The 11271-nt window shown below is 37.8% G+C and overlaps 2 protein-coding genes across 4 annotated transcripts; one reads left to right on the forward strand and one right to left on the reverse strand.

Moving 5' to 3' along the window:
• Positions 1-69: 69 nt before the first annotated feature.
• Positions 70-8297, reverse strand: si:ch211-161h7.8 (thiosulfate:glutathione sulfurtransferase). Of its 3 annotated transcripts, none has more exons than XM_035946452.2 (4): positions 8189-8297; positions 965-1087; positions 726-888; positions 70-496 (listed from the first exon to the last, which is right to left on the reverse strand). In XM_035946452.2, exons 2-4 carry the CDS (start codon positions 1053-1055, stop codon positions 442-444), a joined length of 309 nt encoding a protein of 102 aa, XP_035802345.2. In that variant the 5' UTR covers positions 1056-1087; positions 8189-8297; the 3' UTR covers positions 70-441. The 3 variants fall into 3 exon arrangements, with proteins under 3 accessions (XP_035802345.2, XP_023122053.2, XP_035802344.2); XM_023266285.3 differs by lacking the exon at positions 8189-8297 and adding an exon at positions 3150-3369; XM_035946451.2 differs by lacking the exon at positions 8189-8297 and adding an exon at positions 2685-2828.
• Positions 8298-8533: 236 nt separating this feature from the next.
• On the forward strand, positions 8534-10035 carry LOC111565952 (cystatin-B-like). The gene is made up of 3 exons (XM_023266286.3): positions 8534-8695; positions 8800-8901; positions 9725-10035. The coding sequence occupies exons 1-3, from the start codon at positions 8630-8632 to the stop codon at positions 9851-9853; spliced, it is 297 nt and encodes a 98-aa protein (XP_023122054.1). The 5' UTR covers positions 8534-8629; the 3' UTR covers positions 9854-10035.
• The last annotated feature ends 1236 nt before the right edge of the window (positions 10036-11271 follow it).

Raw genomic sequence — 11271 nt, forward strand, 5'->3', positions numbered from 1 at the left:
ACCAAAGAATAACCTATGACATATTGCTGCTGTGAGAACTGTGAACAAAACAGTCTATGCAAAGATGTGTTTAATCTTTATTAAAATTTATTTTAAATTGTTGTCACATGAACCAGTTTGTTGCACATTCTGTCTCTACGCAGAATAAAAGTACACTTGTGGTTGAACAGCTGATATGAACCCAGTGTGAAACTTAGAAAGTGACAGGAAATGGTTAATTTAACTCAGAACTTACAGAGCTTGAACTTCGGTCTCCTCTTACAGTCCAACGACATTCATTGCAGGTTAAATGGAGATTTAGAATCACTGATGGATGGCTGGAACAACTTAAAACAGTCAGTGTGATATAAAATCGTACCACTGAGGTTGCTCAAGTGTAACATCTGTTATGTATGTTGTGTGTAAAGACGAGGAAACTGCCGTGCAGATTTCATCCCGGGTTCATTTTCCTTCTTTCTCGACCCACTCAGCGTAGCCTCCTTTGTAATGTCTCGCCCTGAGAACAGGAAGCATCGAGAGCAGAACTTAGCTGATGTTTGTTTGTTCACTAAAAGGTCATGCAGCATGCAAGAGGCCAAAGCAGCCTCTGAGGACTTTGTCTCCAGCTGCAGCAGCAGGACCGACTAATAATTAATTACCGGCACATGCAATCTACCACTCATAGCTGTAGGTGAAGTGATAGCTGGACCTTTGGATGCTTCCTGTGTGCATTCGCGGCTGCTTACCTGCTAAATCCCAGCCGATGGGCAATGTCCAACGCTTTCAGGCTCCTGCTGCCCTTTGCGCAGTGAAACACAATGTTATCGTCGTCCTTTTGAGGCGCCTTCACTTCAAACTTCTGCTGAAAGAGCTCGGGGGAAAGCTGTAGAGACTCCTCCAGGGTGCCCACTGATAAACAAACACACACGAAACATTTCAAACACAGAAGAGCTCAGGACTAGGCTGCATATGCGCTATCACTTACGTGGGATGTTGACAGCCTCTGAAATGCGTCCTGCCTGGTATTCCTCAGGATTTCTCACATCAAAAAGCTGAACGTCCCGGTTTGACAGCATGGTCTTCAGCTGCGAGTAGGTCACCACCGAGGCTTACGGAGAAACACAGCAGGAAGCAAACATTTTAACAAAGCGGCAAAACTGGACCCCATTATCCAAATATCACTGTAATTACCACTAAAATCTCACAGTAGTGAACTCCAAAAATAGGGTTAAATACCATAAAATCTGATGTTTAGAGCCAAAAACAAGAATGGCCAGTAAGAACAGTTCATTCTCAACACACTGTTTAGACTGGAGGCTCAATTTAAGCAATAAGAATAATATCTATAACTTTACACTGATGCACTAGAAAAGGTCATTTTCACATGTGATTTACATTAACAGAAATTACATTTTCTTGGTTTCTAAAATATACTTAACAGACTGGAATTCGTCACCCATTACTGCCTTTAAATAAATGTCCCCAATCAATACAGATCTAACGTTCCTTCTCCTTTATTGTTCAAGCTACTTCAGTGATATGTGCATTTTTACATGTTAAACAGAGTTGATAAATGTCAATTTTTGATCATAAAGATTAAAGGCACATTGTTAGTTATGCTATCTGTCTGCAATTCACAGTTTACATGTTTTAACAGAAGAAAATGTTGTAATTTACAGGCAACTACTAGAGTGGCAACACTATATAAATACAGTAAATCATTAGTATTAAGTCTAGACACAGTATTTAACAGTAATATTCTGCTGTAGAGTGCTGAAATCAATAAGTAAATTTACACTAATATTGCCAACCACTGCTTCACATTCTACCTTAGAATACAGTAATAAATTAACAGCAGCCTAACAAAGTGTTTAAAGAACCCCCAAACCCTAACAGTTGTGCACCATTTTTCCAAAAAATAGGGTTAAATAATCTAAAATGTGATGTTTTTTGGAGCCATAAACAAGAATGACCATCAACAGCAAGCTACTGTAAAACTGACAACTGAACAACGCACTGCTTAGCGACTTAATTAATCAGCTAAGAATATTATTGCTAACTTTATTCTGCTGCACTGAGATAGGCCATTTACACATTTATTTTACAATAAATGAATTGTTTTTCCTTGGTTTCTAAAATACATATTTAATAGGCCACAGTATGTCATACATTGCTTTGTGTATGTAAATGTAACTTTATTTATCCTTCATTGTTTTAGTTGTTTTGGTGGTACACACATTTTTAAACAGAGTTGGTAGATGTCAATTATTGATCACAAAGATTAAAGACACATTGTTTGTTATGGTATATGTCTGCGATTCACAGCTAAAAAGAAGAAAATGTTGTAATCTACCGGCATCTACAATTCCGGTTAATGATTGATTACAGTGGCAACACTATGTCAATATATTGGGACATTCTTAGAAAGTCTAAACACAGTATGAAACAGTGAACCTCATATTCTGCTAAATAAATGACACTTATTCTGGCAACCACTGCTGCCAGCATTGTATTGTAAACTTCACGTTGTACAGTAGAACAGAATAATACATTTTACAGTTGCTTAATAGAGTGTTCAAGGAAATGAGAATAGTAACACTGTAAAACTATAATGAAATACTAGTATTTTACTGTCATTTTACAGCAGAAATGGCTACACTGTAGGCTTCTGATGCTTTCTTATTTGTAAAATCATATCAACTCACCATCCATTGCTTCAACTAGAACCCACCAAGTCCTACTGACTGCTGTATGTGTTTTCCTGCTTTGGGGCTAAACTGAAGCTTTACCTGAACACAGTTAAAACCACCGACAGACTATTGTTTTCCATTTCAAACAAAAAATGCCAGAGTCAACCAAACTCTCACAGGTTTCCAACAATCACATGAAAACCCCTGAGTGGGCTGCACAACCTGCACTTCATTCAGCTGGAAAATGCTGGCAGCAGCTTCACATGAAACCATAAACGCCTTCAGTTATCGAGGCATTACATATTTTTACGAGCTCCCCATAAGGCCTTAAAACAACATTTCCTCTGTGTTATCGGATTATTATGACAGCTAGAGTGCTATAAATTAATTAGTGAGATATAAACATGTAGGCCTACTCTGGCACTGCTCACAACACCAGGAAATACATATATTTATGGATGTTTGATTGTGTTTTATTACCATTTTCGGATGCTTCCCCGCATTTGGGACTTGAGGTTGTAAAAGCCCGAAAAACCAAACCAAGAGTCGGGTAAAACCTGCTGTTGGCTTCAGTAGCGACCTGGCAGAAGGTTTGTGCCAAGACGCAGGACAGCATGATGGAGACGGACGCGCCGTGAACTGAAAACATGACCTCCCGGTGTTACGCACTACCGCAGACGTCTTCTCTCCTTCTTCTTCAGAAATTCAACCCCAAATAAATCCTGCATTTGTCGCCACCCTCAGGTTGGAAAAATTATAGCTCCAGACATGGCGCAGGGTTTTGATGAACAGAAGAAGTTGTGGGCATCCCACTCTTCATTTCTTGCGTTTTGGTAACTTTTACGCACCAATTTATGCCTTTTCTGAGCTAATTTAAAGTGGAAATGTCTTTTTTCACGTAAAAGAAGGCACAGAAAGCTGCTGGAATTGTACTCTTGTGTCTCTTGCGTTCCACCTGAAATCAACGCTTTTATCTCCAAACCTCATTAACCCCGAGGAACAGAAGGAAACAATAACTGAATGAATGAATCACTTTCAAATACGTGTGTTATGTAGGTTATATTTGATGGAAAAACTAAATACTTCCCCATTCAGTCACACTAAATGCAGTAGAAACTGAAATAATATGTATATTTTTAATCTTTAACCCAGATATGTACTTTAGTACCACCTTAACATACACACAGAGCTGGTTTTGCACCAAAATTAATGGAATCCCTGCAGATTGGTTAAAAAAATACAACCAGAATCAGCCAATGATAGAAAGACCTATTTTCAGTCATTTTTCATGTTGCCAACTGGCTCCATGTAATACGGAGTCTAAAGTCTGGACGCTGACACTTTATTGTCCCACTGAAGTCCCAGGAGCTGCATTATTTCACACATTGTGCAGCAGGAAGCAAACATCAGTGTGAGGAGTGGGCAGCAGGTCAGCAGGCGCTGAGCACTGCTTGCAAGTGTTAGACAGCTGCTTTCTCAGACTATTTAGAGAAAAAAAAACTTGTTTGTTTTCTAGTTTAAAACAGCCTGAGGTTTGCTGGTGGAGCTTCGTGTCCTTGGAGTTCGGTTTCACAGCTTAAAGCCATTTTCAAATATCCACATCTCGAGTGACTTTGTGCATTTCAGCAGCCATCAGCTGGGACTGAAGCCAAGCAACAAACTTCACAGCAACCCCTGAAGGCTGCAGCTTACACATTTCTGTCTGCAAATCCTCCAAGTCAGTTTCTCATCAAAGCCCAAAGCCCACTGATTTGCTCTTTCTAGTCTTAGATGGGACTCAGAGGCCACCAATATTCCTTGAGCTGCATCTGTCTTCTCAACTCTGTTTACATCTTGACACACCCTAAGCTTTAGTGCAGCTTCCATAAAGGGTAAAATAAGATACAGGACGAATATTTCAACCTTTTACAAAGTCAAACAGTCCAAACCCTTTGCAGTGTGCTTTATATTTTCTACTACTTTGACCTTGGGAGGGTCATGCTTCTTGCAAGGTTTGTTCTCTAATAATCCTGATACACATGCTTCTTTACTTTCCATTATTTATCTCAGCATAGCCTCTATTCTCTTGGTGTTATTTAAACTACCGATAAAAAGAGAATTGCTTTTTCCCATCAGTGTACAATCACTCTCTGTGTTTCTTCTTTTTTTCGCCATCATTACATGCATTCATCTTCTTGGCAGCTTCCAAAGTTGTAATAGTCAGTGAAAGCAGCTCTCCAATGACCACCCACCTCTTCCTGATGGTAGACAATTGCATGTAGCTTAACTCATTGTGCCTCTGGGGAAGTTTTTTCTACCTGATGGCATATTGGCGAAAGATTATATGTGGCGCGGCTTCATTATCGGTACTGAACTCTGTCTGTGCTCGTTAAAGTATCTGTTCAGTGGCCCTCGAGATCCCAGTGTGCATATTACTGCAGTAACAACCTGCAAAGTCTCTAATACTGTCAGTTTGTGTGTATATTAGCACTGCCAGATGATGTAGAATTGCTGAAATATATTTATCTTTGCTGTCAAATTCTTGCAGACTACTAGTTTTGCTGCTGTGGACAGAATACAGTCGAAGCTGATTCCATTTACAGCCTGTATATACAGTTACATACATGTATATATATATATATACTGTATATATACAGTTTCAATCCTGTGGTCAGGACACACAGGCAGTTACAAGATAAATCAGAGAATCTGTGAGACAATTATCAAGATTGAGAAAAATCTTTCTTTTAAATGCTCTTTCAAAAAGACTTCTGCCTGTACACCAGATATGTTTTTATATATTTACCAGCTGACAGATTTTAACCAGACAAGGAGGTACACTTGGCACTAACTGAGGTCCTGTTTTAAGACAGGACCAACAATGTATAACCATCCCAGCAGCTCCTTGAGACTAAATTGTAACATTTGCATAAACTGTAAAAAAAAAGAAGTATAAAAAAACAAAGAAATGAACAAAAACAAACAAAAACTGTTAAAAACAGCAATATCACAGCTGCTGATGCACCGAAACAATAATGTAAAATATCTTAAAATAACCATCTCACACATATTCAATGATTTTACACAATTAAAATACATTTTTTTAAAACCCTAATTTAATGGTTCAAGCTTTAAATGAAGTGGCAATATTCATGAAATTATACTAGATTTGTAAATGTATTTTAACGGTCTTTTTAGGGGGGAAAATTTATTGCAAAATTGAAATTTTAATATTATTTGCAGTCATGTGTTTTTATTTTTTTTGCATTAAACATCTACATTATTGGTCTGTTTTTTGTCATTGTATAATATTATAATGTATTTCAGAAATACAGAAAAAATGGTGACAAAATATAAAATCACTTTTTTTCTTAGCTTGTGCTAACATGTTGATGCTTAGCAGGAATAATATAAATGTGTCATGACTGTTTGCTGGAACTGGTTGCAGTAGAGGTATGTGGCCAGCAGAAAGATTTGTTTAACTATAAAAGGCTGCTGAAAGCTACCTGCTCTTTGAACAACACTGCTAATGTCTCCTTCAGGTTTTTTCTCCAGTTAAATTTAATCAAAACTGTCGGGTATTCTGAATCCTGATAAGTGTTCTGTCTGTTCTGCTGCATGTTTTTGTCAGCAAATCTTAATTGGCATAAGCAGGAAGTGAACACAAAAAGCCTGAACACAGTGTTGTGAATCTGGGTCACGTGGCCAATTTAGAATAAGAGGTCTTTTATTCTATTTTACACCAATGAATCTGCTCGTCCATATGGAAGAAAATCCGGATTATGATGTTGGTAAGAGATACATTTGTCCAGCAGATGTCCTCATTGTTGGTCCTGTGTGGGTCTGAGCTGCCAAATTCTCTAGACAAAGGTAAATGGATAGCTTGATCTAAAGAAAAGATTACTCAGTTGTATAGCAGTACATTCTGTACACAGACTTTTGGGAAAAGTTTCCACATCATTTACTCCCATTAGGCCACAGACTCGTTAGTCATGTTGTTGTGAGAAGGTCGGCGCACAGTCACTGGTGTTTCATTTCACATCTCAGAGGGTTGAAGCTCAGGTCAGTCAGACTAAAAATGTTGTTACAATCACTCTGTTGTGACAATATTGTACATTGGAGCATAAATAGCTGCCCTAATTAAAGCCAAAAGTGCTACAATTACACACAAATTACATATGACAGTTTTAATTTTAGCTGATTTCTGCTTTTGGGGAAAGGCTTTGGGCTGTATCTGTTAAATAAAAGATCAAATCAAGTTTATAAGAAATAAGTGATCTATGTTAACCTGTACATGAGTTGACATACTTGTACGTACATATTCTGTATAATTCAAAATGCACCACTATAAGTCACTACATTCCTGTAAATGTTTATCAGCTTTCGATATCCAGAAGTGCAAATCAGTTAGAGTATGGTTGTTATAGAGATCTTACTAAATATTACAGTTTTTTCATTTATATTTGCACACCTTAATTCATTTTTTTAAAAGCTAACTGTTATCTAATTGTGTGAAAACTCTGATTAAATTGATAAAACAAAAGTTAAAAAAAGTTTAGTTTCTATTGCTAGCAGCAAATCTTTTAAAGTTTATGGCTTTGAATGTTTGTGGAAATTTATAGAATATAAAAAGATATTAAGAATATTTCTGTTTGATGACACACACACAAAATTGGGGCTGAAGTGGAAAAATATACAACAGTTAGCCAAATGACACCCAATAAAATGCTCTAGTTTTAACAAGTTGAGGCTGTGTGGGACAAATTAAAAGTGTTCTACTATATTAAGTGTTAAAAAACAGTGAAAACTTTTTTTAAATCTTAAAATCTGATGTTTAACAATTATGTTTCAATAAATTATCAAAACATCTGAGCATTAATGCAGTAGTCACAGACTGATGGAATAACTGTTGCAGCTCGAGCAGAGGAGAGTTTTTCTCTTTGGCGTTGTCACATTTTGTTTTTACTGATATACCAACTTCCTCCGTAACCTCGGCGTAAATCTACTAAAGAGGAAACAAAAGAGGACAGCTGTATGTCACAGTGTTAACAGCATTTACACATCTGTATGAGCATGTACACAGTTTTTAAAATCCTATTTAGCTACAGTGAGAGAAAGAATTTTAAAATAGCATCAACTCTGTATTTTTTGGAACTGTGATCATAATCTGCTTCATGGCTAAGTAAGTTTTCATACAGGAGTGAACACAGTGAATGCTAGCATATGGATTTCTTTTTTTTCTTTTTTTTAAAGGATAACAAGACTTTTTTTAAAGCATAAAATGTCACAAGTCAGTGGACACTTACTGTCCCCAGACAAATAAGAAATCAAATCAATATCAAGTGCAGTAAATCCAAGAAAAAAGTGACACAAAGTTATAGAAATGCTTCCAGGGTGTAGGAATGTGCCAATCGAACAGCTGACAACGTGGAAATGTACATAGTATGTGGTGCAAACAACATGAGAAGTGATTGGCTCCAATGCAAACGGAGGAACTGCAGGAAAGACTTACGAAGCTGAATGACAAGTCAGTGACTCACCTCTCCAAACAAGAGCACCCAGGCATTTTTTTATTTCCTCCTCCAGTTTTTCTAGTCTGGTTTCCCAGCAGTGTTTTGAACAGGAGGCTCAGCTGTCACCTGGTAACACAGCCACGCCCCGGACTGACCCACATGCCATTAAAAAAAGAGAGAGTGGAAGAATTTGATGGATATATTTGGAGTTTCTGCCTTTCTTGCCATTTTAAGCATTTGAACTAGATATTTAAATGGAATTAATACTGTTTTTCTTCACAGTCAGAAGCATTTTGTTGTTTTTGTGCTTGTGACGTCGTTTAACATCCTCGACCACCCCTCCGCTCCCCACGCTGATGGTACGATCCAGGAACTCACATGATCCAGTGACTCAACCTGAACGTCGCCTCATATAAACACTCCGTTTTGCCCGTTTCTTGGTTGATTTGTGCAACTAAAACTGTCACAATGCTGTGTGGAGGAACCTCCCAGGCAAAGGAAGCCGACCAAGAGATCCAGCAGCTCTGTGATTCAGTGAGTACAAGAAGGAATACTTTTACTCTTTGACTTTGTTCCATCAGAACTCTTCACACCGGGCCTGTGTTTCACTTTCGTGTTTCTGTCTCATTGTTGCTCAGATGAAGCCTCATGCAGAGCAAAAAGCAGGGAAGACCTATGATGTTTTTACTGCCAGGAGCTACAAGACACAGGTGGTGGCCGGGACCAACTACTTCATCAAGGTAATTATTGTTTTTTACAAGGCAAATAACCCCAGAAGTCTCTATACATGATCCTTTCTTAATAGTGTGCACTCATGATAGTAATAGATCTTTATTGATGGCTCCCCAGGAAACCATGACTATACACAGCCTTTTATTCTCAGGTCAGATTTAAAGCTGTTCTCAGTAGTTTTTATGTAGACAACAGATCATGATCTGTTGTCTGTGGAGGTTGATTACAGCCATTTTTAGTTTCCAGCATGCATCTTTAAAGTTATGGTCCACCTTTCTTCCTTTCAAACCAAATTCCCTCCAAATTTGCCACAGATGTTTAACAAATTTCCTGAAATTGGCTAAACGAAACTGCATTTTGAACCAAGGAAAGTTGTAATCTCTTGCTGCAACTACTGATTATTCGCCCTGTTCACTGATCTGCTGATTGTTTTCTTGTTTAATCAATCAGTTGCTAGGGCCATAAAATTGCCCAAAATGGTGAAAAGTATTGATCAACGTCCAAGATGACGTCCTCAGTGTCTTGTTTTGTTCACAACCCAACAATTTTCGATTTACCGCCAGTTGCAGAGGGATAAAGAAACAGCAAAATATGGGAATTTTAGAAGTGAGAATCATAGAATTTTCATTTTCATAGCTGTTTTCATTTTTTAAAAATGCCATTTAAATCCACTGAAAGTCAGTCTCCAAACAGCAGGCAGGAAAGTTAGCAGCTGTCTCTAGTCTAGAGCATGATTTACCATTAGGCCCACAAAGAACAGAATCTCTTTTCTTTCTTTTGTCAACAGAGCTAAAAGAAGAATAAATTAACTTTGCTTGTACTTACTTGCAGGTCCATGTGGGAGGAGATGATCATGTTCACCTCCGTGTTCACAAACAGCTGCCGTGCAATGGAGGAGAAACTTCACTGAGTGCTATGCAGCAATCCAAAACCCACCACGACCCTATCGAGTTCTTCTAATGGGATCACGGACCAAGCAAAGCATCAGTGCCTACAGGCTGCAGTCTCATTAAAATCCTGGCTCTTTATACAAAACAATGCAGTTACCATTGCTTACATGTAATAACATACTGTGGATCATGATAACAGACAGATGTCAAAATGGAACTATATTGTATGAATAATTAAAAAAACTAAACAGATTTGTTGTTTCTGTTCCGTGTTGCTTTTCTTTCTGCTGTAGTTTCTGATTCATAAAGTAACTACACTATGTGTTCAGCTAGGAGATAATGTGCTGTAGATGGGTTGGACAGTGACACAGAGGCAGTGAAGACAGATGGACGTCTCTTGCACAAGACTCTACTAAATGTGGCAGCATGGCTACAGGCACTTGATTGATTTATTGATCTTAGGATTACAAAGTCCTTTCTGAAGCTGTTCCAGTTTGTCTAGTGTCACATGAGTGTTCAAACCCACAACACTGAAATCATAGTGGAGACAGCAAATTTCTTGACACCAAACGCTTCCTCAGCGTCCTTTAGGATTTATACATCTTCTTTCACTTGCAGGGCTCATGCAGGACACATTTTGGCTTGTCCTGCATGTTTGCTGGTTCACAATTTCATGTCTTACTGACACCCTTAATGAACATGAGCCATCTCAACTGGAGACATGTCTGACCTTTTTTTCAGATTCTCCAAGAGTTTTTACACAACTTTATTCATCCAAACAGCAATGCCTTGTTTTTGATGTTTCACCTTGATGTGATCAAGTACAAGACAGTCCAATCTGCTCTCCAGGACATCATGTATGTCGTTCAAAGACCTAATACTGGTAATAAGCGAGGGCCATGGATGGGATCGATGCCAATCAACACCCATTTCTCTTACTTTTACACATACAGCAGCTTTAACTGTCACTTCCTTGTAAAGGTCTGGAAAGTAGTGCAATATTTTTTTAGGGTGTGTATCCATTCTACATTCCTTAAACAGGTAGTGGAACATACTTATGGTTTAGACTTATTGATACAAAGTTTTCAAATGACATAAGCATTCACTAATACAAAGTACAACACCAATAAGAAAAAGAAAATGTCAAATTTTAACAGATTATGTTCATTCTCAATATAAGTCCAACCACTTCATAAAACAGATTTGTATTTTAAGACACCTTTATTGATCTGTACAAGCTAAAACACTCACAAGTGCAAGAAAAGAATGATTAATAAATAAATTACTATACGCTATACACACATATCACATTCATAAATGTGGCCTGCAGTGGTGATACAGTCATGATATGTTATCTTATTCTAAAGTTTTGCACTAGAAATTGAATTATGGCACAAAAAGAAGAAAAAAACCTGCATAAAGTCTTCTGACAATGGTAACAACTGAATAATTAGGTTATCTATATAATTATATACAGCAAAAACGGCA

This window comes from Amphiprion ocellaris, chromosome 22 (assembly GCF_022539595.1).
Source record: "Amphiprion ocellaris isolate individual 3 ecotype Okinawa chromosome 22, ASM2253959v1, whole genome shotgun sequence".
Taxonomy (NCBI): domain Eukaryota; kingdom Metazoa; phylum Chordata; class Actinopteri; family Pomacentridae; genus Amphiprion; species Amphiprion ocellaris.